We start from the raw sequence: 26,457 nt of genomic DNA, 5'->3' as shown, positions 1-26,457 counted from the left end.
GTCACGGTAGGATGGATGGCATCCTCTCGCTGCTGGCTCCACAGCAGGGCACCTCGCCCTCCTCAGAAGTCAGAAATGCAAAGCCCACAGCAAGAAGGAAGCCTGTGGTTTCCCACTCCCTTGGCGAATGTTTGGAATAACAGGCTACTTTGTAAAAATAGCTTTTGCCTGCATTTCTGAATAAAAATACAATTGTTGAACTTGGCATTAAACTCAGCGCTGCAACTGTGCGGTTGGCACATGTAAAAAACATGACCTGAATATGGATCAGCAGGGAAGTTACAGACTTTCTTGCTTTATCTCTGAATTGCCAGACCCCAGATATTAAGTAGTTGGGTACCTTGCACTTTGGATTGGGGCATTTTAAACTTCCACAACACATTGGAGGCTAGCTGTACAATTAGGCAGCTGGCGGATTGCTTTCTTTGAAGTTTTGATTGCACCAGAAATGATTTATTTCAGTTATCCTAGGAACTCCCAACCATTGCACAGAACTGAACTCAGGTCTCCTGAAGTGTAATCTGTTTTCTTGTCTACTGAATATACTTCCTCTCTACTGGCTAATATACTTGTTGTCAGCCCCAGGGGCAAAAGTCCCACATTCTCACCCTTATGGCCAACAAACAGAGAAGATGGAAAGGGTGGTGGCTTAACAGGAATCCTCAGGGCCAGGGCCACATTTCAAACGGATTATTACCAATTATTTAGAGACATTCATAGACACACTAATACAAGTTAAAAGAAGAAAGAAACAGCATCATCACATACACTCAGGCAGTACAAGGTGCATTACAAGTGAAATACACATTTTGAGGATTCACTCCAAATACTCTTCTAAATTATAGTGATACTTACTTGAGAGGAGAGAGAGAAGGATATTGCACTCAACTTTGCAAACTGACCTGTAGATAAACAGAGGATAGAAAACAAGAACATGACAAATTAAGCCAGTGAGCAGCCAGGCAGTGTATTATTCTGAAGAAAGCCATGCACAAGCCTAGAAATAAAGACAGCAATTAAAAACCCAGAAAACAAACCCAATGAAAAGTGTCTTACACAACACATCCAGCGAAAGACTGTAACAAGAACACAACCGATAGCAGATGTGGGAGGATAAGCACTGTTAGCATTTACACTTGTGCACTAAATGTGGTTGTTTCTTTTTTTTTCTGGTAAAAATACTTGTTATTTACAACATGCTTCAAAAAAAGAGAGAGAAAGAAGTCTCCTTTGAGGTTTCCTGCCCCAGATTCCCTTGTGTATCCTGAGTGTTTTGCTCATACTTTACTAATTTAGAGTTCTGCTTGAAAGTCTCGCTTGGAGACAAGGTGACACGAAATAACAAGAGTGGGTTTTGACCAACCATCTTCCATGCTACACTACATCTACACATTTTTAAAAATGTGCTGCTTTTACACAAAGTGAGATATTAAATAACATAAAAATGGTTACCATATTGTTACTGAGGGTACCATTCTGTAACCCCAGTAGGAGTTCTTCCTCCCAGATTATTTCAGCTGACAACTGCATTACAACAGCTACAGCCACCAGTTTTTTTTTGCTATCCAGATGAATGCATTGTACATATGAGTACAAATAGAAAAACAGCCTGTAATAAATACCAATGGTTGGATGCAAAATGAGAATATTTCACCTGGCTACTGTTCAATAGGGTACCCTAAATAGTAATTTCCCAGTTTTCTATCATTTTTGCAAGTGGAAAGCAAGCCATGGCTTTATCTTTAGAAACTATCAGTGACATTAGTGGAAAAAGGCACGGAATAACAAAAAACACAAAATAACTGCAAAGTGCAGAGAACGAGCCAAAGCTGAAGCATGTGTGTCTCAAGAGCAATAAATGATCCTATCCAATCAAATCCTAATCATCCAAGTGGTGGATGTAGTGGTGAGGTACTAGCTCAGTACCTATTTTTGCTTGCTTTAAACCTGTTCCCTAATCAAAAGGGTATCAGCCATACTAGGAAGGACTTCTCATACATGTTGCATTCTTTGGGTGTGAGGTTATCGACAAAAAGTAGCTTCTACTTTTAGGTCACTGCTATCAAATTATTGCCTGATAGGAGCTGACAGTCTGATGGACAGTGAAGTACATCATGAAATTTCTTTTGGAAAAATTCTACTAAATGGAAATTGTATAGAATGAGGACTTTTGACTGCCTCAGTGAACACATTTTTGTTCACCTGAGTGTAGTCTTGGCTGACCTAAATTTAACGGGAGTTTTATTCTGACACCAACAAGAAATATTTCCTCCCCTTCTTCTGTGAATGCTGTTGGAAGACAGTAGAAAAGCTCTATTTTTGACTGAAGCAAGAGTAACACTTCTGTTTAGCAACATTTGCAATTTTGACTACGCAAGAAATACCCTTATTTTTGCAGTGCACACGTGTACTCAGTTTTGTGCGTGTACAAAATCCTGTTGTGACTTGTGATACTCATGTAACACCGTTGATGTATATTGCACTTCCATCCTGCAATCAAAGTACAATCAAATTGGTCTATCATTCCTCCCAGAAAAAATGAATTTTTTACCAGCAATAATAACATTTATTATTTGATGCATGATAGCTGTCACTGTTGAGGTACTCCTTCTTAGCAAATGACAGTTATTTTCTATTACATCAGCAGTGGCAGCTTATCTTATTCATAAGTTTAAAGGCTGTCATTTTTGTCATTTCCTAGCTTGGATTTTCAAAAAGTGACAAAAACAACATGTCACCCACTGTTGCCTTAGTATATATTACACAACAGTGCTGCTGCTGCTGTCATCATGCCCAGTTCATACAACGAAATGAGTTCTGGCAAGCTGCCCATGAGCCTGTAGCAGACTTAGGTAAACAAAACCAAAGAAAAGATTCTAATCAGCCTCAAAACTACCTGCAATTTTGATGAGTTTCAATGAACTTTTCCAAGACTAATTCATCCTAGTAGCTTTACAGAAGAGATAGTCACAAGAGCTGCCATTTTTTATTAGATCAAATGCCTGTCAGTCCCAGAATCTTGTCTCCAAAGTGACCAGCAATGGACACTACAGAAAAACTACCATCAAAATTTCTGCTCAGAAGGTGCTTTCAATCTGACTTCGGTACACCTGATCTCTCAGTGTCTGCTAAATCCTTTTTTTTAGCTCATTTATACTTTTGGTCTCTGTTACACTGTGTTGGCGAGATTCAAATTTTAATTGCTCACCACATGGGAAAATACTTATTTTTGCTTGCTTTAAGCCTGTTCCCTAGTAACTGAATTGGGTATGCCCTACTACTGACACTGCTACCAACGTTATAAGAAGATATGAATTTTATATTAGGATGTTCCCAGTCAGAATGACTTAAAAACTGGTGATAGTTCATTACACCAGGCAGAAGCAGAGACTGCTGCGCAGACAGGAGAGGATATCTACAGAATTCCAACCCCCTCTGGCAAATTAGCTTTTCTTGGACTCTCAGACAAATGCCCTTTGAAAACTTCCTCAGGGGGTGCTTAATGACAAATCCCCAGGCTCCACTATACTAGATGCTTGTTGAATACTCGCTCCTCTAGGATATAATTCTTTCCAGACCCTCTCCTCCCCTTACAGATTCTGACAATGACAATGACACACAGACTGCATTTGAGCTTCAGTTCACAGTGATGAACCATTAGGAATGTTTTCCATTACTGGAGGAAAACAAAATCTAAATATAGCAAGAGCTCAGCTTAACATCATGAACCAGCCTATGTGGTATGGAGCACTGAGGTCTAAGTGACTTGGTGGGAACTGGCAGAGAACAAGCTCAGGGGCAATTCTGGCCCACCTGATGGCCCTGGTAATGTTAAGGACTACTGTCATGTGCCTCAGGTAGTGTGGTCTTCCTGGACATGCACAAAAGCCAGATGCATGCATGGCTGTGGAAGAGAACAGAAACAGTTTTTGGAATGTGTCTGCTTTAGTAACCGAGAAGAGATCACACCCCAAGGCCCGGGAGGGAAAAGAAGGGCTCTGGGCAGCTCCAGCACCTAAGTGTCACACATTTATGGATATGTATGGGCAGCTCCTTTTCCCACCTGGTATGCCTCATCCTGCAGCTTCTGCTTCAGGTACTCCTCCATCTTCAGTTCATTCTCCAGCTGGCGGACAGAATCATTCTCATAATTTTCATCATCTGCTCTGACAAAGGGGTCTCCATCTTCTGTAACCCTAAAGACAATTATTCATAAATAGCCTCCTGAGATGAATGACATTCAGAATGAATAAAACTTTCTTTTATTGCAAGGTCTGAGGAGAGCAAGATACTTTTACTCCAGCCACATGCACCACCATTTAATAATTTCCCCTCTCCACTGGTCTAGTACTGATGAAGTAGACCAAAGGGTATATCCTGCTGAAAGCATTTTTGGTGTACAACATTATGGAAATGAGTAACAAAAGTCCTCAATAACTGCTTTGAGGGTAAAACAAAGGGTAAGAGGTTGAACCGAAAATAACTGGAAAGATGTCTATTGTCTTTGATAAGATTCAGATTCTAAAAATAAACTGGTTCGTTGATCAGTTGAGTTGGTCAACAAAAAGAACTCCGTCTTTTCCAAAAACAACTGCCCCTTTTTCAGTGTGCTCCAATAGGCCCCTCATTCTGGATAAGCAGGGACTGGGGCTGCAGAATACATTAAGGAGCACAGCTGTCCCATAGTCTGCACACAGCCCGAGAGTCCCAGCTCGGATGTGAGACAGCTCGCTCCTGAAGGCATCCTAAGTTCTGTCCTTCTGAGTTCACAGAGCTCACCGCTATCTCGCGTTCGTAAGGCTGTCCTCACTTGAATTTAGGCTTTTAGTTTGGCATTCAAATAGTGGAGAAGGAGAGAAATTGCCTTCAAAAGAAAACCGAGTGCGATGACAAAGGCGAGCCGAGCAGTTACCCACATGTCACTGCGCATGGATCCCGTGGCAGCAGCACTGTGGATGTAGCCTGGCTTGCGGGCGTGGATCTGCGCGAGGAAAGCCTTCTCGGATGTTGGGGACGGAACGAGGTCGTCAAAATGGGTCCGTCCAAATTCGGAATCCACGTTGCTCTCTGTCTCACTGCCCACCTCTGTGAAGCAAAAGGTGACAGGTGTTTTCATTTAACTTTCACAAGAATAAATATACTCGTCTATTTCTTTAAGTCTTTCTCTGTCTTTCCTGCTTACAGTGACCACCTCCTCATAGTGAATGCAGTACAGTATTGTAAAATGCCATTCTACATATATCTGCAGACCTAATGGTCCTCTTCTCGGGGAGGGACAGAATACTGAAGCTTTTGCTTATTTGGCTTATTAGGTAGTATATTTTTATGAGTATACTATACACTGCATTTTACAACAGATCTTAGATATTTTACATTGAACACAACTTCTAAAGACGGAAATCCCTCCTCAACCATCTCTATAAATGGAAACTTCTTTTTATGGAACAGGAACGTGCCATGCGATTAGGGTGCTTTGACAGCCACTGACCAAGTTCTCTCTCTACAATTCCCTGAAAAAGCCATTTCCATAAGAAAACAGGAGCAAAGTTCTCGAGGAGTTTTCATTGTATCCAACTGCATGCTTACATCCATGGCTTTAAAATCTCCTCTATTCTGAAGCCGTTATTTGGGAATTTTGTTTCTACAAGTATAAAGAGCTTTGAAACTACATTACATTTCTTTCCTTGTTGGTCTATATACTCCTAACTCCGATTTTTCTAAACATCTATGAAATGTCAGTGCGTTGACCATCCACCCCCTTCAGCCTCACTCACCAGAATTTAGTTCTTTTACCAAAGAAGACATGGTGTTGGTGATTGAATCTGCTGCCACCAGCAAATCGTTTCTCAAGTTCCGTCTTGCACCTGAAGCAAGAGACAGACAAAACAGTGTTAGCATTCTTCACAAGACATATGTTTTCCTGTCCAAAGCAGTTTTACCCCTGCTGAAAGCTGCCATTGTGATGATTCAGGGTATCAAAGTCCTTATGAGGGACACGTGCAGAAGAGTTCTCTGCAGAATGTCCTCATTTACTTATGCTCTATGCAAGAGCAGAAGCCTGCCCTCATGCTTCATTTAATCACAATGCCAGATATGTGCAGATTATTCATTGCCATCAAGCTTGCATTTGTGTAGTGACACCAGCAGACCAGGCCTGGAAGATTAAATCCAGCATGAACTCATTTAAAATGTCTGTGGGGGAGGAGGGACGAAATGAAGTGTTTTCTCTAAATTCTCACTGTTCTGTTTAATGACACCATTATTGCTACATATTTGCCAGCTAATTATGGCAAATGTTGAAGAAACATACTTGACCTCATCAAGACTGATAAGGATTTTTCTTCTCTACTCCCTCTCAGCCTCTCCTATAGCTGAAGGATTTTCTTGTATATTCCATAATTTACCTTTTTTTTTTTTTTTAATAAAGGAATCACTATTGCCTTTCTTAACAGCCCCAGGCTGCTGTGAAACTCTTTCTAATAATGGATCTAAAAGTGCTTCCCTGCTGAACCTGGCAATATTCCCTTAACCATCAATCATGAAAGATTCTTGTGAGCTGCATGAAATACTCCTTCCCTAGGAGGCTGTGGGTAATGCATGCTTCACTCCCTCAGATCCCAAACATAGCTCCTATTGTGGCTGAATAATCAATATGTCCCACAGAATCTCTAATCTTCCAGACTGGATTATTCACAGGAACTGGCAGGATTCAAATGCTGTAGATTCTTTGAAACAGGCTGAATGTAAAACAATGCATTAAAAAAATTTCCCAAACACTATAGTGTGTTTTTTATTTTTTTTAATATACCACTGTTAGCAAATGATTCCTGGAATGCAAATCAAAGTAGTTAATCTCTCTCTTACACACACACAGACACTCAGACAGCCACTCCCTCTATAAAGTCTTCTCAGATTTGTATCTCTGAACTCTTGCAAACTCTGTGGAGAAAAAAAACTCACGAGAAACAGTGCTTTAACCATGGCTTGTCTGCCTTATGTATACAGAGACAGGTCTCCGCTGGTGCAGTGCAGAACGGAGCATCATATGTCAAAATGTGACAGAATGGCTGGTTTCAAGTTCTTTGGTTTTGACCTCCCCATCTAGGGAATATGGTAAATAATGACATAAAGCTAGATATTCATCAAAAGCTGCAGTTTTGAAATGTGTTCACTTACCTTTTTATATTGCTTTTCCTCTTGAACAAAACACATTTATATACTTTAAAAGCATTTGCCTGAGGCAGCCTTAGTATTATTTATGGAAATTTTATTGTAGCCACTATCTTATTTCTCTTAGTCTTAGCTCTGGAAGAAACTGTTCTACAATATCACAGAGGTTAGTGGTCCACATTTTTGCCTCTCTCAATTTTTTCACAGCAGAAAGAAGAAAATTATGTCTTGACTGTTTCTTTTCTCACAGAAAATGAGGTGTCCAGCAGTCTGGTATGTTGGGATTAGGAATTACACTTTAGTAAAACATGTTCAATACATGAATTGACCAGCACTTTAGTAAAAAGTTCTTGATTGCATTATAGATTCGACCTTCTTATAAGATGGTGACACACAGTGCCCAGGGAAGTCTAGGGGTAGGCTGCACGAGAGGGCTGAACTGGGCTCTTAGGAACAAATACACATCCACTCTAGCAAGGGTACTTCAGAGCTCCACTTACATTTCATTTTGTACTAGTGAAACAGGACAAAAAAATATCCAAGTAAAAGATCTGCAGTGATGTATGTATTTTAGAAGAAATCAGATTAGAAAAAGAAGGAATATTTCATTCGGGTCACATGGGCTATCTGCTTTCTTTAGCATTCAACATCATAATTTAACCTGTGGCCTTAGAAATTCAAAACTGTTCAAAATTTATTGCTACTTGACAAAACAGTGGAAAGAGGAATAAGAAACATGGTGCAGCCTACATCAGTTTTCTAAAAAAGCAAAGGGCTCATTGAGACTTCCAGAACTCAATTCTTGCCTAGCCTCGCCAGACGGTTCTTAGAGGCCCAAAGCAAAACAACAAGGGACAACAGCCACTAGTTGCGTCAAGAGACATTCAGATGTAAGAACAAAAAAATTACATAATGGCCATGGTCAAACACTGGAGCAGTCTGTGAAAGACGCACACTGGGAGCCATCCACAACTCAACTGGCTGAAGTCCTGAATGACTGCATCCCACTCTGAAGGCTGGCTTCCTTGGGGCAGGAGGACATGGTGGCTGACAGAGCTCTTCCTACCTAAACTAAGTCTATGGTTGTATCATCTAGTCTTTCGCAAAGTCTTCATTAAACAAATGCACCGACAATGCTTTGCTGAGGTCAATAACAACTCTTCTTATTCTGGTTAACAGGGTACTGATAATGGGCTGACCATCTTCATTAAAATTCCCTCTTACTGCAAAATCCATTAGTTGGCATCACTGTCCGGGTTGTGCTTACCTGCCTGCCCTGACAGCAGTGTCTCACAGCTGACAAAGATGATGTTCCATAATGAGACACAGCTGCTGTGGAGTTTTTTGTTTTGTTTCATTGCGTGCAACTCAGAAACTCAAGTTCATTTAGTCATTAACCACATGAAATAACAATTCTTAAAATAGTTTCCGAGTACCTCACACAAGCTAATAATGAGACTTACTTTGTGCAAAGGCTTCCTGCACATCTCCTCCCACCCCGGTCAGAGAGTCCTGAGGTGTGTGGGTTGGGGTGGAGCAGGCGGAGGCAGACCTGATGGGCATCGGGATCGGTCGACTGATGGTGTGGCTGGGTGAGGAACGTGGGGACCCTGCCCCTTGGGTCTACAAAACAATGAAACAGTTAAACAGGTCACTGCAAGAGCCCTCACCCTCAGCTTAAAGGCATCATGCTGTTTGTAGATCAGTTGTGTAATGCTTTGCTAAAAGAAATGTACTGAAGTCAGTTGTTTGTTAGCAGACAGCAATGCTCCAGTATAGAAAAATAGTAAGTAGGAAAACACAAGTCAAGATCTGACTTCCTTGAAGCATGGGAAAATGTCAGGCAGCTAAATTAGAAAAAGATAATCCGAGTTAATAAACAGCGAAGTATAGGCTTGCTCTCTGCCCTCTTCCCTCTCTCACTCCCCCAGTTCGCATGCATGTTTGGTAAAACATAACTCATTCGGACTGTGAGAAGGGGAAAGATGTTGGCACTGAAACATTTTCCAGGCTGGGCAAAGACCTGGAGCAGGGCTGTTAACCAGAACTCTGCCACGCCAGTTGGTCACATCCGTGCCCTCCGCCTCCTCACAGGGGACGTGCATGGCACATGCAACCTCTCGGTCACATCAAGGCTGACACACTCAATAAACAATACAGCTTCATGCGTTTTATTAGGATCTAGGGAACCGTTTTAAGCCACTACTAAATCATACGCTATTCAACTGTTTGCTCTACGGGATATACTCAGGCACTCCCAAACCACAGCGGGGACAGGGCAACTTTAAATCCTGCTAGGGGTTCAGCTGCTGGAACCTGAGATATTTTAACACCAGTCATATAAAACGTCATGCTGTTAGCACCTCACGGTTAGTGTCATTTAGTTGAAATCCAAGCAGACTTCACAAACCAATGGTAAGTTTTACAAATGCAGCTGGGTGAGCGATACCAAGAGACACGGTGCACGTTTCCCTGACTGCTCCAAAGCCCCCGGGAATGCAGGTCCGCGTAAGGAAAAATGCCCAAGCCCACGCCAAGCTACAGACAGCTTTTCATGACTGAAAACCCTTCCTCAGTGACTGTCCTCCTTCCTCAGCGGAGGACAAGGATGGAGGTGGCTCGCGTGCTTTTAAACAGCAACTCCAACATGTGCGCCTGTTTGTTCACAGCGAAAAGTAACATAAGGGCTGTGTTTCCCTCAGCCCGTATCTATTTTGAGAATTTAGAAGGATTTCTTAACTCTTCGATGCCATTTCTGTCAACTCCTGCAGTGGCTGCCACTGCAGCCCAGATAAGGTTTGGCAAGCGTATACTATACAAGCCAACAGCAGCCCATAATGGAAGGAGCGCAGCACTGCCCTTGAGATTTTTATAAATTCCTGCCCCTAACCGTAAATAATGTACCAGAATACTAAGCTATTTGTTCATTTCTATCACCCCTTTCTAAGAGACATTATCACCACAGAGACATCAAGGGCAAATTAGTTTTATGAGGAATAAGCACATTACTGATGGGAGAATGGGGGGATTTAATACTTAAAATTTCTCTAATGACCAGCTTTAGAACATTTAAATGATGGATGAAAGGGAAGTTGAATATATAAGGGCCAGATGCTCCCCTGTTTCTGGAATCGTCTGTACCCACAGCAGCAGAAATGCAGATCTCTGGTCCACCAGAGGCTGAGCACAAAGCAACCTTGAGATGCTCCACGGTCCTTAGAGGTCACACTCCTGGCACATCAGGCAGGGGATCTACAACTTTTTCCTTTCCTTTCATGCCTCAATGCCTCTACGAAACAGATATGCTAAAGAATTTCTTGTTCCCAGCTCCCTCCTTCACTTGCCCTTTTTCCTTAGCTCCCCTTTGCCTTTGATCACAGTTCTGGAGAACACCAACAACAGTGGGAACATTCAGAGAATATGAGAAAAACGGGACAAAATTTGTTTCCTATAACCAAGTCACATTTAAGGAATGAACTTTATAATAGGCATTTTATTTACTAAAAATAACAGATGCTTGCCAGTACTTCTTCACTGGAATTTTCCCACAAGAGAAATGTAAAAGCTGCACACCAGTACTTGGTGTTGCATTTGCTTTACAGCTAGGGCTGAGATACTATGTGTTTATATTTATGTTTTTTATGATAAACACATACTCTGAGTTTACGATAAACAGCACTCTCTTATCTGTAGCATTCAGTTTGTGAACAACCTATTTGGGAAGCACAGAGAAACGAAGCACTTTGATTCCCCTGTCCAGCTAAAAACTCCTATCTTTGTGTATTATTTGGGCAACACCGGGCAGAACTGAGGAAGCTGAAACATGAGGATATTAGGGAATGCCTGATTTAAAATAAGTGAATGCTTTCATTACGTTTTGCTTAGTTCCAGCTCAGCCCAAGTTCGTGGGACGGGAGTGTTATTAGGATTGGATTTCTGCTTAGCGGCTACCAGGAGAAACGCATTTTCCACTGGAGCTAACTGCCTGAAGCCCACGGATGCCATCAGCAGTGACTTGGTTATCTCAGCAGAGAAACGGAGCACCAAACTGCACCCAGACGAGTCGGCCCCACCAGCTGGAGGGCTAGGGCTCGCTGAGAAGGAAGCTAGGGCAGCTAGCACCAAAACGTAGGTGACTTCAGGTTTTATGCTGCAATTGGTTGCAGCTGTCAGTGTTGTGCTGCCTTCTAGGAAAACCTGTATTTTATGTAATTCGCCATGCCTGGTTAACATAACTAAGGATTTTAAATTAACCCTCGCTAGACAGGAGGTTTCCCATTATTAAGCATCATGCCTGCTCAGGAGAAAAGGCTTGGAGTGCAAACGGGAGCTTTAGTGCATTGCTCCCTCTGCCGGGGCTGAGCAGGGATCACAAACCCGAAAGCACGTCCCACAGCCTCATCAGATGGAGAGGAAGCTACGCAGACGTGAAGAACTCGTTATCCTTCCTCAAGGAAGGGCAGTAAGACAAATAGAAAGTTCATAAGCATTAGATGATTTGCCAGATGGTTTATTCCAATTGAATTCCTCCAGAAACTAATTTAATCCTGTTTCCCTCAACAGATCGCGAAATGGCAGAGCGTAATGGGGATCTCCGCATGGAAACTGCGAGTAATTCCAGGGCGTCATCACCTGGCATTCAGCAGGGCTATCGCTCTGCGAAGAAACAATCCTATCTTGTAATAGCCTGAAAATGAGCTTTCCTTACACTGTCCAGTGAACATTTCGTATGATAGGGAAACTCCATTCACGTCGGGAAGTTCTCTTTTCTGAATGGAAGATCTCAGATCTTTTAATGCTGTTACACAGAACGAAAAAAGAGGGCTCTTACACAGGAATGCTATTTGGTCAGATTTTATTTTTCATTTTTGGTGCAACAGACTGATGCTCTACAAAAATTAGCCAAAATGCTAGCTTTATGAAGTTAAGCATTACCTACAAACACTGCATGTTCTTCCATAGACAGAATACTTCAGACTTCTAACAGTATTTCTGCTGATGAGACCAGGAAGAAATGTGTTTTGTTAAAATGCAACATTTTTTATTGGAATCATAAATCAGCTTACTGTTTGAAAAGTTTTTTGTTTTTTTTAGCCTAATATCTTTCCAAGACCCGTTTCAGCAATAAAAAGCTCCAAACCAACTAAATCTTTTAAAATTTAACATTAATAATATGAATACTTGCTCTTTTTAATTTAAGTTACAGGAGTCATTTAGGAACTACAATGCTGTCCTGAAAACTGACAGGACTGTTACTATCAGTGGTGGCCATAAAAGATGTGCACACAATGCCCCAACTTTTTTGGATAAAGTGGGATTTTAAAACTCAAGTCCTGTTCTAATTTAAAGTCAGTTACATTTTAATTAGAGATCCAAAATTTTCATTAAATTTTTAAAATGTTAACTATAGTGGAAGTGTTCTTTGATTCACATTCTAGGTTGGTTTCACTACATATGTTTTGATTTTGTATCTTAAATGTCCGTATATAGAAGGGTGAGAAAAAGGTCAAGACCCCTTGTAGCCATGGCTCCATTTCTAGGGGGATAAGATGGTTAATTATGAAAGTTACTCCAGGATACTTGAAAATAATGTGTGAAAGAAGTGCGAGATATTAATTTTATTCAAAAGAATATGCACACATTTCAAGCAAAGGAAGTAAAATAAATCACAGGACAGTAACCATGTTTAGGAGTTAGTGAGGCCTCCAATAAGTAGGCAACTTATACCTGTTTCATTTCTTCTTCCTAAAGAAAAAGAGGATCAGCAGATTAGATTAGACAGGATGTAAGTGAAGAATAGAAGAAGAAATCTGGAGTACAGGGTTAAAGCTAAAACTGAGATAGTTGAAGAAATGCGTCCAGGTTATGGTCCCGTCTCTGACAACTTTGAAACACCAGAATAATGCAAAGTGTGCAGAACGCTACTATAACCTGTCTTAAATTCTCTCTGCCCAGACTGTGCAATGACAGCAAGCTGCCCAGACTGTTAGCTGTAGATGTGCAGTATTTCATGGATAGAGGGAAAAGCATCTTGTCTACTCCTAGCTCCTAGCAGAGTCGGTTGGCTCTGCTGCTCAGGTGCCACCAAATCCTGCACTGTGGCTGCAGAAGACTGTGTCTGAGGCGATGCAAATGACTTAAGGGGTCCAAAATCATTTGATGCAAATACATGTTGCTTAATGGATTTCTGCTAAATTCTCTCTGCTTTTGTCAGTCACGTTTGACCCAAGCTGCATTGAATTTGCATGCACTCATTTTATCTGTCATGGCCTGAAAGAAAACAGGCTCTCAGGCCGTTCAGAGTTCCTTCTTCCAATGTGAATTTCTGGCATTGTCAATCCTGAGGCACATCAGGTAAAAAGGAGCTGGAGTCAAATAAAGACAAATTTTCCATATTACCCTGGCCTCTCTTAAAAGTGCATATGTGTTTTGATATCTCAGTTTTTAAGTGAGATCCTTTCTTGAGGCACGTTTCATCTTTTTAACATGGGCTTGTTTCTGTATTTATGAAAATGATCGAGTGTTTTTGGGGAAGCATCTCTCAGATCAAATAATTAAATGTGGTTGTCAACTGGCATGTCTGACCGAACTAGCCATGGATAGGACACATTAAAGGAACTTGTAAAGACAATTCTGTACTGTCAGCTGCAGTAATTAGTAGTGTACAGTGCTGAGCTGTTTTTCTCACGGATATTAGTTATCTCATTTTGTATTTCATTTTGTTTCTTTTCTGGTTCCTTTCTTTCTGTATTTGATGTCCTCAACAGAGAAAATTGTGAAAACACCTGAAACTGGGCCACAAAATATTTTGTGTTCAGACATTGTTGAATGGCCAATGCAGAGACTGATAGCCTGAAGTCCAGAGATGCTGTCAAATCCTTCTAAAAATGAGCAAAACGGGACAGTATTGCATCATGCTGCAATACTATTCAAAGGACTGTATTATTTACTCCACAGTACGGAGCCTGTCTTGACTGTTCTATCCACTTAGCAGTAGATGACAATGACAATGTGGTGTTATTGCAAGAACAACATCATCTGAACATTATTTGAAAGCCCTGAATTTAAAGACCAAAGCAAAAAAAAAAAAAAAGATAGGGAAGGTCACAAAGCCAAGTTTTATGGGTGGAAATAGTCAAATTCTGCAGAATTTTGCACTCATCTCTCCTCCCTCTCCTCTCTTGCTTTGCTCTGCCCTTCCTTGGTAGTGCCAAGTGTAGTTCCTTACCTTCAGCAGTTTCATGAGGCCTTCCAACTGAGCCATAAGCTCCCTTCGGCTTTCCTGGAGAGCAGACATCCTCTGTTCCAGCTCGTCTTTCCGCTGCCTGAGAAACAAGCAGATACGACCAGAGCTTATCCCTCAGCCTCAGCAGCTTTCAACTGCCTCATTTCCCCAGCACGACCATGAGATATAAGTCTGTCTATAGACTGTAGGAAAGCAAACACGCTGTACGAGTTCAGTGCCTAGAAAACAGGGCTGCATGGAAGCTATGGAGTTCCCTTACACTGGGAGTATTCATGGGACCGAGCACAGTGATTGGGAAACAGACAGACACTGACACAGACCCTTCTCCAAAGAGCAAATGAGGTTCACATTTGTGTATATTTTCCCTTGTGGGAATGCCTGGCAGTGATTTCATCTTTTGTCCTTGAATCTCTCTAGTCAGTAACCTCACTAACTGTCAGGAGAAATTAAAGCCATGCCCTGAAGGACAGGAAATTGCAGCAGAGGCACTGCACAGGGCAAGATACAAAAGAATCTAAGAGAGTTCAGAAATTCAGCCAGAAAACACAGTGAACTGTGTTTGTTTCTATTTTTTTCACAAGGCAAGCATAAAGCTATCACATAATGGAGCTTTAATTGCTTGAAAATAGCTCTTAAGTCTCTAAGTCCAGTGCTGGTCCTGTGACAGTGCGAACACTGAGCCACCCCATGCGTGACAGCCAGTCCGTGTCCTCTTAGCTGGCAACAGCTTTGATTCTGCACAGCTCCAGTGCACCAGAGGGATGTGCAGCACTTGCACATGTTCCAACATCTCTGCATTGTGTGAGAGGTCCCCAGATGAATAAAGAACGGAATTATTGCTTCCTGGAAGACATGCTGTAATTAAAAATACTACTGTTGAAAAAATGTATATTGGGTGTGTTTTATGCCCTACTGTGTTGCAAATAAAATAAAAACACTATGTCATTAACCTTGTACTACCTGTAAAACATGTTCTTTTTCTGAAAGGCCTCACCTTGAATATTGTGTGCAGTTCTGCTCTCCACAATATAAAAAGGATGTTAAAGTTCTTGAAAACGTCCAAGGAGGGCAACAAAGCTGGTAAAGGGTCTGGAAGACATGTCCTGTGAGGTAAGGCTGAGGGTGCTTGGGTTGTCTAGTTTGGAGAAGAGGAGGCCGAGAGGTGACCCCACTGCTCCCTGCAGCTCCCTGAGGAGGGGAAGCAGAGGGAGGTGCCGGCCTCTGCTCCCTGGTGACTGGTGTCAGAACATGTGGGAACAGCACAGAGCTGCGCCAGGGGAGGGTCAGACTGGGCTCTAGGGAAAATGACTTACCACGAGGGTGGTCAAACACTGGAACAGGCTTCCTAGCGAGGTGGGTGGTGCCCCATGCCTGTCAGTGTTCAAGAGGCATTTGCACAATGCCCTCATTAATATGCTTTAACCTTTGGTGAGCTCCAAAGTGGTCAGGCAGTTGGACTAGATGATCTTTGAAGGTCCCTTCCAATAGAAACAAACCTACTCTACTCTACTCTACTCTACTCTACTCTACTCTACTCTACTCTACTCTACTCTACTCTACTCTACTCTACTCCATTTGAAGCAGGACCAGAATCAACAAAACTAAATATGTATACTATATTTAAGGAAACATGAAACCCTGATTTTGAGCCTTCTATGTACGTTGTGTGAGCAGTTGGTGATATAAACACCACTGATGTATACAGCTCGTGTGCTATCTCTCACCTATCTATTAGGATCAGATAGTAACACTGCTAGGTTGTACTACTCTTCTGGAGGATTAATCCATTTTCTGCTACAAATTGTCTGTCTCGGACCTTCTTTTCCAAGCATGTAATCGTTGGAAATGCTGTAAACTGTACAAAAGCAACTGGGTTTAGGAAACTGGTAATCAAAATACAGTTTTGATGTAATTCAAGGTGATATGGCCTAACACATACATTTGTTGGGTATTAGATTCATTCTCTGTGGAGAGAGGACCTAAGCAGTGTACAATGCACAGGCCACTCCTCTGAAAGCAAGTACTGATTCAAGCCCCCAGATCTGTGGGTTAACAGATGTAGATCAATGCTGCTCCTCTGAGTCCTGCTGTTTTACATATGAGAAGCCTCATGCCATGTTAAGTGTATAGGAATTTGATTTTTTTTTCAAAATCCAACAGTACATCAAAAGCCAATCATTTACCTTTCAACTGGTGAACGTGTTGGAAGATATTCAAAGCAGCACAGACCCATTAAAAGTTATTTGCTGACTCTGACACTGCATATTAAATCAGAAATGATACCATAATTGAGGAACTCAGCGTCACTGCCCTAGGGACATCCCATGTCAGGAAATTTAAATAAGGTTATTATGGTTTTAATATGTGTAGCAAAATTGAAAAGATGTAAAATTAAGTAGTCAATCTGCTAACACTGCACAATCACTTGATGTTTCTTTTTTAAGGATAATGAATTTTATTTGTCAACTACATAGAAAGCTGATCTCCTAAACCTGCTTAAAATAGACTTCAAGCTTGATGCACAGAAGGAACTACATTATTAGTATATTTTGTGCAGTGCGTGCATCTTCATCACATTCAGTTTTCTATCTTAGACTCTCACAGAATGTCACTTACCTGTAGATATCTAGGAGTAATTAATTACATACTAAAATCACACATAGAAATTAAGAAGCCTATTTGTTTTTAGATTGGAAAGCAAACTTAATTATTTGTGAAACAGAAAAATATGTTAGTGTGGAAAACAGTAATAAAACTATACAGTATTGCTAAAGAAAGAATTTAGCACGATTTCTTACAGTCACTTTCTTCAGTTATGAATTAGGCCACAAAAATATTACTAGCATGAGGAGGAAGAAACTAAGTGGCCAGAAATTTTCTCTGGTCTTCTCATAAGAGAACTGCTGTTTGGGAGTCAGGGGATAAAGTTTATCTAGTATTGTGTCACTGGAAATAAATTATTTACACTCTGTTCTCTATATACACGAAGTGCTCTGAATAGTTCTTACTTGACTCTCAGCCTGGCTCTCACAACATGAATCAGGACTTAGAGGGAGCCTACAGATCTGTGCCAATGACAACTTTTCTTCAATGTGATATATATGGCAATTAGTATACCCATGTAGAGAATCCTAATTAACATGCAGATACATCTCTATCAATGTTTTTAGCTTGGTGGGATAATGGGAGGAACGATTCTCTAAATCTTCAGCTGCTGCAGATGATGTTATTCCTCCCTCCTCACATGGCACAGACCATAATGCTGCAGCCTGGTTGTGCACAGTGAAGAGAACTGACCTCTCCTTTGAGTTCAATGCATGGGGGAATTTTCCAAAAATTAACGTCTAATTCTGGCTGTATTCTCATGTAACTCTGTATTTACTTCAGCATAAATGAGAAGTCTTTGTAGAAGCATTTGTTCTGACAGAAGAACATTTTTCCCCATATGATTAATGACATTTGGACAAGGCTGTGGGGACCTATTCCAAATGACCTAAGGGCCTAACTCTGCAAACACTAATGCACAGGCTTAATTTAATGTAGATGAGTAATATGTGAGATTCCTCATGCATGCTGCTTAAAGCATAAGCTTAATTACTTTTAGGACTACAGCCTGCACTGAAATGGGAGAAAAAACACAGTGTGCTACTTACTTTAAAAAGCCCCCAGAAGCGTAAGCAAGGTTTCTCTCTTATTTCTTCCCTTATTGTTATAAGCCTGGCCTCAGGAACGGCCTCAGGAACTGCTGTGCACTTACCTCAGGAGCCGGAGCTCTGCCAGGAGAGTAGGATTTTGTTGTGCCTTCTCCGGTGTGGGCTGAGATGCTTGTTCGTGCTCAAGTCGCAGCCTCTGGATCTCCTGTAGGATTTCTCTTGGGGATGGGAACAAGGAGAATACTGCAAGTCAGTCACTGACCACAAAACCTACTCACTACACATCGCTAGAGGAGAAAAAGTGTGACTGTATGCAGCTACCAACATGGATTTAGTGACTGAGCTCTAACCAACAGCAGAAGACCTCAGCACTGGGAATATTTTTTAAACTAACTTTTAGGGCTTCACCACAAAAGTGAAACATTTCTTCCAGACCCCCAAACCCAGAGGTAGATATGAAATAGCTATATGCTTAATTAAATTGTCTCCCCAGGAACATTTCAAGCACCCCATGAACTTAGCAAAAACTAAAGTAATATCCATCAAAATATTTCACAGTTAAAAAATAGTTGTAGAGTAAGTACAGATCTGAGAGTGGTCATCAGTGCACGGAGAAGCACTTTAATAGGACTTGTTACGACTGGCACGCCAGCCCTGGAAGACTGTCAAAATGATAACACAAAGCTTCACAGCAGAAGGTTGAAACCTTTGTGATTTTCTTCTCTCCTTCGCAGCGTGCTGGGTACCAGACGGTCAGAAGGCGGACTCAAACTATGAAAGACAAATCAAGACTGGAGCTGGTGGCTCATTACGCTGTGACAGAAGGCAGTGCAGGGTTTGCAATAGGAAACCATCTGGTTTGGGCTGTCCTCTCTTTTACAGTCCAGCAGTAAAAGCAGAGCTGTGCTGTCATACATTTCACGACATCAGGCAGCCTGATACCTCCGGCCAGATCCTCTGCTGATAACACAGGGGTGTCACTCCTTTCTTTGGGGCTGCTAGACCATTTCTCCTGGGCACTCTCCCTCAGTCTCAGTTACATCTGTACCGAGCGACTCATTTCATCAGCACCCTCACGTGCTGCTAACCTTTCTGCAGACCTTTCTCAGGCAGTCTGTGTTCTGGGGAGCTTTAATCATCTTCACAAATAAAAGCAGGGGAGCATATCATTACCAGGATGACTGATCCTTTTATCATTTCATGTTATAGTTCTACAGAGGATCCAACTCAAAATTAGTCTGGTTTAGAAACAGGACAGGCTTTTTTTTTTTTTTAAACTCTTACAAACAACAGCTGCAAACAATAAAGTATCAATGGTTACATCACGTCATTTAACACTACATTCATTAAAACTCAGGGTGGCTGGAGATCTCAAAGCCTTTGTCATGTTCTGCGGACCTTTTTGTGCCCTGAGCTTTTCTGGGGGGGATGGGTATGTGTGTGTAAGTACATTGCATGGAGGTAGGTGGTAAAAAACGGCAGGGAGCAAACAAACATACGCGATATACGGGACTGAACAAAACCAGGTACTTTGTGGATGCTTACCGGTTTTTATTTTCCAGCTCAGCAATCAGCTGCCTCTGCTGCTTGTTTGCATCGATGGTGAAGGAGATGTCTGCTGCCCCTCTCTGCTGCCCCTGCTGCTGCTGCTGTAAAAGAGAGGCTGTGCTGAGGAGGGAATGGCCAGCATGCACCCACCAGCCCAGTGCAGGGCCGGGCTGGGAGACCTGCTCGCAGGACATGCAGCACCAGCCTTGCCTGCGCCGCAAAGAGAGCATCCACGTTCTGCCTCACACCAGTACGGCTCTAATCCTAGTAAAAGCAGCGTAAGCGCTACCATAAATAAGACTCAGCGCTTACCATCCTGTCGTTCATTGCTTCTTCAAGCCTTCTTTGAACCAGTTGTAAAAGTGCTTAACCCCACCCGTCTGAAAACCGAGGGAACGGCACTGCTTCACTTCAATACTACAGACTAGAGGAAGGCACTGAAGGAAAAATCAGCTTCCCTCTCCAAATAAAAGAGGATATGTTTTCCATTTCAGTGATGCTTCCTTCCCTCGAAAGCAGGGTTTTTCTTTCAGTTTGAAAGATTTGTACCCTGGTTTCAGCCTGGCTATTTGGCCCATTTGACCGAGTCTTCCCATATGTTCTGGTGATACTTCCAAAAGGCTCATCCTCTAGTCCTGCAAATACAAGATTTATTTTTTTTCCTAACAAAATAAAGTGGGAATCAAACTATTTCTTGCCAAACTAGGCAGTGCTCACTTCAGCTTTACTGGACTATGCTCTTTTTTCAATATTTTCAGCAATAGCCAAATACTGGTTTCTTTGCTCACACTCCAGTATTTCAGCATTGGATCAATGACAGTGCAGAGAAAGAATTCACAAAGACAGCTAAAGTTTTGTAACTTTCAAAGATATCCATTTATTTCTGACTCTGATGTGAAAGAATCAGTCACCGATGATTACCCTGCTGAGCTACTGCTGCCATCTGAATGTTTCTTGCTGTAAGAGCCCTGTGCAGTGGAAGTCCAGAGCCCAATGTGACGTGATGCCAGGCACCTCCTCCTGCAGGAATGGCCCCTCAAAAAGGATGAAGATACACCTCAGTGCTAACCTTTGTTAGCACAATCTGTGGGGAAATGACGTGTGGCTGTAACTGCTTATACTATTTTTTCTGCTGTGCATACATTTTCCCATTAACACTCCGACCACCAAGGAGGGCAGTGCATAAAGAACTGATATGTGCTGACGGACATCTGATACTGAGGGAACCAGAGTCTTTGTCTGAATGAACACTAATACATTTGGTTCCCTAAAAAACAGAAAGGCCATCAGTAAAGCTTTAAACACTTCCACTCTGCCCCTAATGTGGTGCTACTCTTGTGCTCTGAAAGATTTCTGTATACAGAAACCTTCATTTTTTTCTTTTGTCTCTTCTCTTCAAAGAACACATAGAAATGGGCACCTGGCTCGTAAAAAGAAATTCATTATTTTTCTTTAAAGCATCCCTATTTAAAAGCTACTTAAGTATCGATTCCTAAGTTTTCCCACCTACCATGGGACACGTTCTACACACCTGATTTCTACCAGTTTCTACCCAGGGACATTAGCGATGGGGAATTTTGTTCCCATAAAGAATGACTGACCGTTCTTCAGTAACAGGACAATCACCCGCAAGCTGAAGCACTGCGTGTCACACCTCTGGAAGGGACTGTTTTGGGATGGGCTGGCAGCCCAGGAGAGCCCGTGCATGCACTCCTCTTCCCCTGCAGCCGCAGGCAGTGAGAAATCGTGCTTGACAGACGGCTGCATGGGGCCATGGGTTCAGCTTCACTGCCTTCACTTGGGATGGCTGGGACTCAGCGCTTTCATGTGACGAGTGCTGCCTGATTTCACCCTTTCAATTGACCCTGCAGTGTAAATCTCGGTGTGAAAGTATGCTTCCTGACATCTTGGACCGGCTGCTTTTCACTTAACTATCATTTATGGTTCCTTGTTCTATCAAATGTGCTGAGATGGGAAAAAGTAACTAAGGCTGACCTTATTTATACCATTTAAGATTTTATATACTTCTATTGGGTTCCTGCTTTCCTCTCTCTTATTCCTGAACACAGTTAGCGAGGTTTTAGCCTGTCATCACCTTCTGTCTTGAGATACATAGAGCAGAATAATCATTGCTCCGAAATGAAAATGGGAGCTGGGGCTAATGCAGTGGGTCATTAGAGTCATCCTGCTGAAGATCACTCTTTAAAATCCTCAGCTCTTAGGGCCCCAGTGGCTGTGATATTTGAACTAAAGAGTAAAATGGATTCATCACCCTGTTTTTCCACTGCAGTAAATCATTAACCTTTAGCCAAAGCTTGTCCAGACAGTATTTTCCAGTCTTGCTTGAGTTCAAGATGTCAGATTCTCTTTGCTGTAATTGTTTAAATACCAGTACATTAATATATAGATTATACACATTAGTACGTGGATTCTTTGGTTTAAATGGCCCGCATAAAAGTGTTATTCCAGAAGTGTAACAACATGCGATGAAAAGGATAGGGAAAAATAATCCATTAATCACTGAGATTGTCAGATGTAATTTCCCTGATCTTGCCAAGCCCCTGGAACATGACATAAGGAAAGCACCTTCCTTTAATTAAAACACTTACTGATGAAGAAGTTTCTGCTGCCAGCCTTGCTGCATACCTGGCGATCAGCTTGTGCTCTTCATCCAGGCGACTTGCGCTGTCGAGCACGCTGCTCGGGGTTTGGAGGGGAGGGAGGGAAGACACGTTAATGCACACGACGCGTGGCAATCGCTCTGTCACTCTGTCCACTCACACACCCTCATCACAGAATTTAGAAGCAAAACGTCACCAGCATGTTTAAAACAGCAGGTGTTAATTGAGCCAAGGGGAGAAATGGGAGGGTCAATTCCCTGGTGGGGTCAGCTCTAGGGGCCAGGCAGCACCTTCCCTTTGGGAGAAACGGCACGGTCCGCATGGCCATGCAAGGTGCATCTCCCAGACTACGCTGTCCACAGAGGGGTGGGAGGTGGTCCAGAACACCAGCCAGCATCTAGTTTTACTTCTCAGCTTTTTATCACCTAGAAGAGGGATTCCTTTTTGGACAATGGATTAGTGGGAACCTCTGTGTTTCCTGTGGGCAACTTCAGAAGCTTTGCCAAGATGACAACAGAAAACACTCTCTAAGATAATTCTGCATGGCACTTACCAAGGTCTCACAGACCGCAGCTTTAGAACCACTGATCTAGGAACTTATTATCAGACTTTCTCTTTTATTCTCAGATTCTTGATATTAAGGAGTAAGACCTCAGAGAATCACATAATGGTGCACCACAGATGCCAGATTTGGACTGACTTTAACACGGAGCCTACTCATGCTGCTAGGATGCAACAGTTTACAAGCACCCACTGCAAAGACACTGCTTTGGTCACTTGCAGAATTGCCATAAAAATTGCTAAGAAAGTGTAGGAACTTACAGCAAGTATGCTGAATTCCTTTAAAATATTGCAACTTACTACAATTTGTTTTCTAACAATATCAAAGGCAAATACTCCTCACAGGTTAATCCCTTGCCAGCTGTCCCTATTTTAAATGGAGTTTATTATTAAGTCAGATGAGCAGGAAAAAGGTAATACAGTGAGAACTTTTACTATTTCTAAATATTCAGAAGATTGCAGAGAAGCACCAAAACGAATAAAAAGGACAAAACCAAAAGCATGAGGAGGGCTTAGCTGTTCCCAGACAATCCTGGGATTTAGAATCCTGCATTGCATTATGCCTAGTATATACAACAGAAAAAATGAAGCCCACAAGAGAAGGGGAGAAGAATGTTTTTGCTGTGTGGAATATATGACAGCCCAGCAGATGATCCCAGACAGAGGCAAGCCTGCCCTCCCTTCTTATGCTTTGGAAATTGTGTGATGTTTTGGTTGAAGGGAGACAGGCACATGCCTCCCCACCCATGTGCCAGTTAGGGCACACAGCTTGTTGCTTGAGAACAAGCTTCACACCTCAAAGGAGTGCACAAAACAAGGGGTAGTTTGGGCATGTGCCTCTTCTTCTTTTTTTTTTTTCTTCTTTTTTTCTAGAAATTATACTTTGAACCTGAAAAGCCTGCCAGATGAAAATAGCATTGAGAGATATTTTTGAGCAAAAAGTTCTGCTTCTGAAGAATCAGCATCTATAAAAGAAAAAGGAAATATTTCTCCAAAAATTCTCAGTGAGTTCATATCCCCAGCTACCTCAAAGAAATACAGTGTGCATCTTTGGGTTGGCTTGATTAAGTCCACTGGGATTTAGAAGTTATGTTTGAAAGATGAGTAGTGGTTGATATTCACTGATCATTAAACTAAAGCTGGGAGTTGTGTGGATTTGTTATGACTTGCTGAGGTAAGAGAAAAGAGACAAACATCATTCTTCTCTCTTTCTGACAATAACCTGTGAGACTACAAACACGACGTTTCAAAAAAAGTAAAGCTATGAAAAGTCAGACACAGAGATGTTCTGTGTAACCAAAGCTTGTGCAACAGACGGCACAGAAGACTTCTGGTGGTAGACAAACACAGCTTTTTTTGGCTGTTTAACTTATTTTATTACATAAATAGCTTAATTCTATTCTTACTCAGAGTGTTGTAGGATGACAACGTACTACTGATCTACTTTCTGAAAAGACCCAAGCTAAAGGTGTTTTTCTAAACTTTCTAAATCTATGAACAGCCGGGCTTCTTACATACTCATGCCTACTGTACTGATCTGTCATCCAGAGAAAGAAAGGGGAAAGCAGCTCTTACAGTCACACAAAATCATGCAAACCAGGTAATAAGGATTAATTTCATCACAGTACAATTCATTTTTAATTCTTCCATAATGACGAAAGCTGTCCTAGCAGATGGCTGTGAAAACAGAAAGCATTGAGCATCAATTCTCCTTTTTACAGCAATGTGCAACTATATTATTACCCACCCTGGAAAAATAATGGATTATGGTTCCACTTGCTGGCGTAACACAATCTACGACATAGTTCTGGGATGTGAGCTAACCCCTGAAACAATGACTTTACTGAAAGAATCAAGCCTCTGCAGCTTTTTTATTTTTACTTGCTATTATATCTTTGATATACACTTATGTGTAGGTGGATGTCATAAAATAGATGTAGCAGTGCATAAAATTTGGTTTATGAATGCCAGAAATCACTGGCCCCAAAGCTTTGTAAATTAAATTTCAATGTCTGAGATAAATTTAATTCTGAAATATTCCTATTCTGTGTGATCATTAAGCACAGAGGTATGTACAGCAGCATTAGCCTCAGATGCCAAGCCTTTTATGTCTCCGATTTCTGGTTTGTCATAATTCACTTCTGTTTTACTTCAGCAACTTCATGGACGATGATACAGTGAAATACACACAAGCTTTAAAATATTATGAATACATGTGTAGAATTTAGGATCCTACAGAGAATCTTTCAGGCATCCTTTTGAAAGAAATTCATCTTTTTACATGAAAATAATCTGCTAATGATCCTTCTTTTCTAAAAAAGTTAAACAACTGTTTTAACACTGCTTCTCCATTAGTTACCATTTCTTTAAAGACTTTATTAGCAATATTGGTCTGGTGGAATTATTAACATTCAAATGTACAGTGGATATCCAATATTTCTTTACAATGGGAGTTCTTTTTTAAGCTTTTGCTGATCTGTATAATATTTTACAGCCTAAAGGAGGTCCATGAAAAAGGATCTCAAAACTCCAAGCAAAGGATGAAGAAAATGATAGTGTGTGAAAAGAGGAGTGACACCCAAGGACCTTAACTATTTCTCATGCTTTAGATGTGTCATATTAGCTGGTTCTGCAGTACAAGCCCTGCACTAGGTGATATGGATGGTCTCTGACAAAATTATGTCATCGCCAGTTTGGAAAGTCTCAGAAATGCCACTCTCTCATTAAAGTTTTGCAACAGGGGAATCACCATGGGCAGCATGGCGTGCTCTTATTCTACAGAATTTGAACTTTCACTCAGTAAATAAATAAATGAATAATTTACTATGAAAACTACTGCCAAAATAAAGGGTAGGTTTCTGAACATTCGGGCTACAAGAACAATGTCCTAATAACAACCCAGCAAATATTTTTACGTGTGACATATTCAAAATTGTTCTGTTTTTAAGGCATTTTAAGCTGTGACATGTCGTCTGAGCTCTCTACTATTGTTAAATTGCAATTTACTTTAGAATCACCTAGATTTTACCACTGAAATGTTGGTATCACTCAGGTATGCAGATATAATCAGAGAAATTAATTCCACTCAAGAGGGCCCACTGTCTACACATTTCCACTGTAATCAGTGTGTCTCTGCTGGTTTTTTTTTCCTCTTTCAAAGGAAGACTCAGTAGAAACCCAGCTCAAGTATTCTGAAGCACACGAAGCTCTGAGCTGCCCCGTAGATTTGCTTTACTTTCTCCACTGCTGTCTCAAAGAGAGAGACCTGCCTTCCTAGCCAGTTAGCTATTTTGCACACTCCCGTAATAAACATCTTCGAATATAACATGGAATACCACGGTGCTTTTATAGTACAGAAGTATGACTCACCACACTACTACACAGTATAACATGAAAAATCAGAAAGTAACTTTCTATGAAACAAAAATACTCTCCTACTCATATTTTATCCTTCTCTGCAACTGAAAAGAAAGACTGAAATATGTGGAATTAATATTCAAGACAAAGTAGAATCTCTTACTTGTGTGAACAAAAAGAAAAACAATTTGCAGTTAAAAGCTTTTTTTTTTTTCAGAATCAGACCCTAAAAAGGAACTAAATTAAATATCAAGTATTGGTTTTACACTTTAAGATTAAAGCAAGCAAAACATCTGTTTAA

General features: G+C 41.3%; 1 protein-coding gene across 19 annotated transcripts in view; it reads right to left on the bottom strand.

Moving 5' to 3' along the window:
* Positions 1 to 26,457, bottom strand: part of DTNA (dystrobrevin alpha) — a 234,486-nt gene that overhangs the window by 7,369 nt on the left and 200,660 nt on the right. For 7 of the 19 annotated variants that reach the window (XM_080578423.1, XM_080578424.1, XM_080578422.1 and 4 more), the window contains 8 exons: positions 22,227 to 22,314; positions 19,615 to 19,718; positions 18,174 to 18,287; positions 14,399 to 14,495; positions 8,634 to 8,793; positions 5,775 to 5,864; positions 4,917 to 5,085; positions 4,064 to 4,196 (listed from right to left, as the gene is read on the bottom strand). In XM_080578423.1, coding sequence (XP_080434549.1) covers positions 4,064 to 4,196; positions 4,917 to 5,085; positions 5,775 to 5,864; positions 8,634 to 8,793; positions 14,399 to 14,495; positions 18,174 to 18,287; positions 19,615 to 19,718; positions 22,227 to 22,314 — 955 coding nt within the window. Of the gene's footprint in view, positions 1 to 855; positions 903 to 4,063; positions 4,197 to 4,916; positions 5,086 to 5,774; positions 5,865 to 8,633; positions 8,794 to 12,008; positions 12,166 to 12,897; positions 12,916 to 14,381; positions 14,496 to 18,173; positions 18,288 to 19,614; positions 19,719 to 22,226; positions 22,315 to 26,457 lie in introns of those variants that run through there. The other 12 variants (XM_080578429.1, XM_080578427.1, XM_080578421.1 and 9 more) reach the window with 5 other exon arrangements.

Source organism: Anser brachyrhynchus, assembly GCF_964034855.1.
Source record: "Anser brachyrhynchus genome assembly, chromosome: 2".
Classification (NCBI taxonomy): Eukaryota; Metazoa; Chordata; class Aves; order Anseriformes; family Anatidae; genus Anser; species Anser brachyrhynchus.
This window is presented reverse-complemented; position numbering and strand designations above follow the sequence as displayed.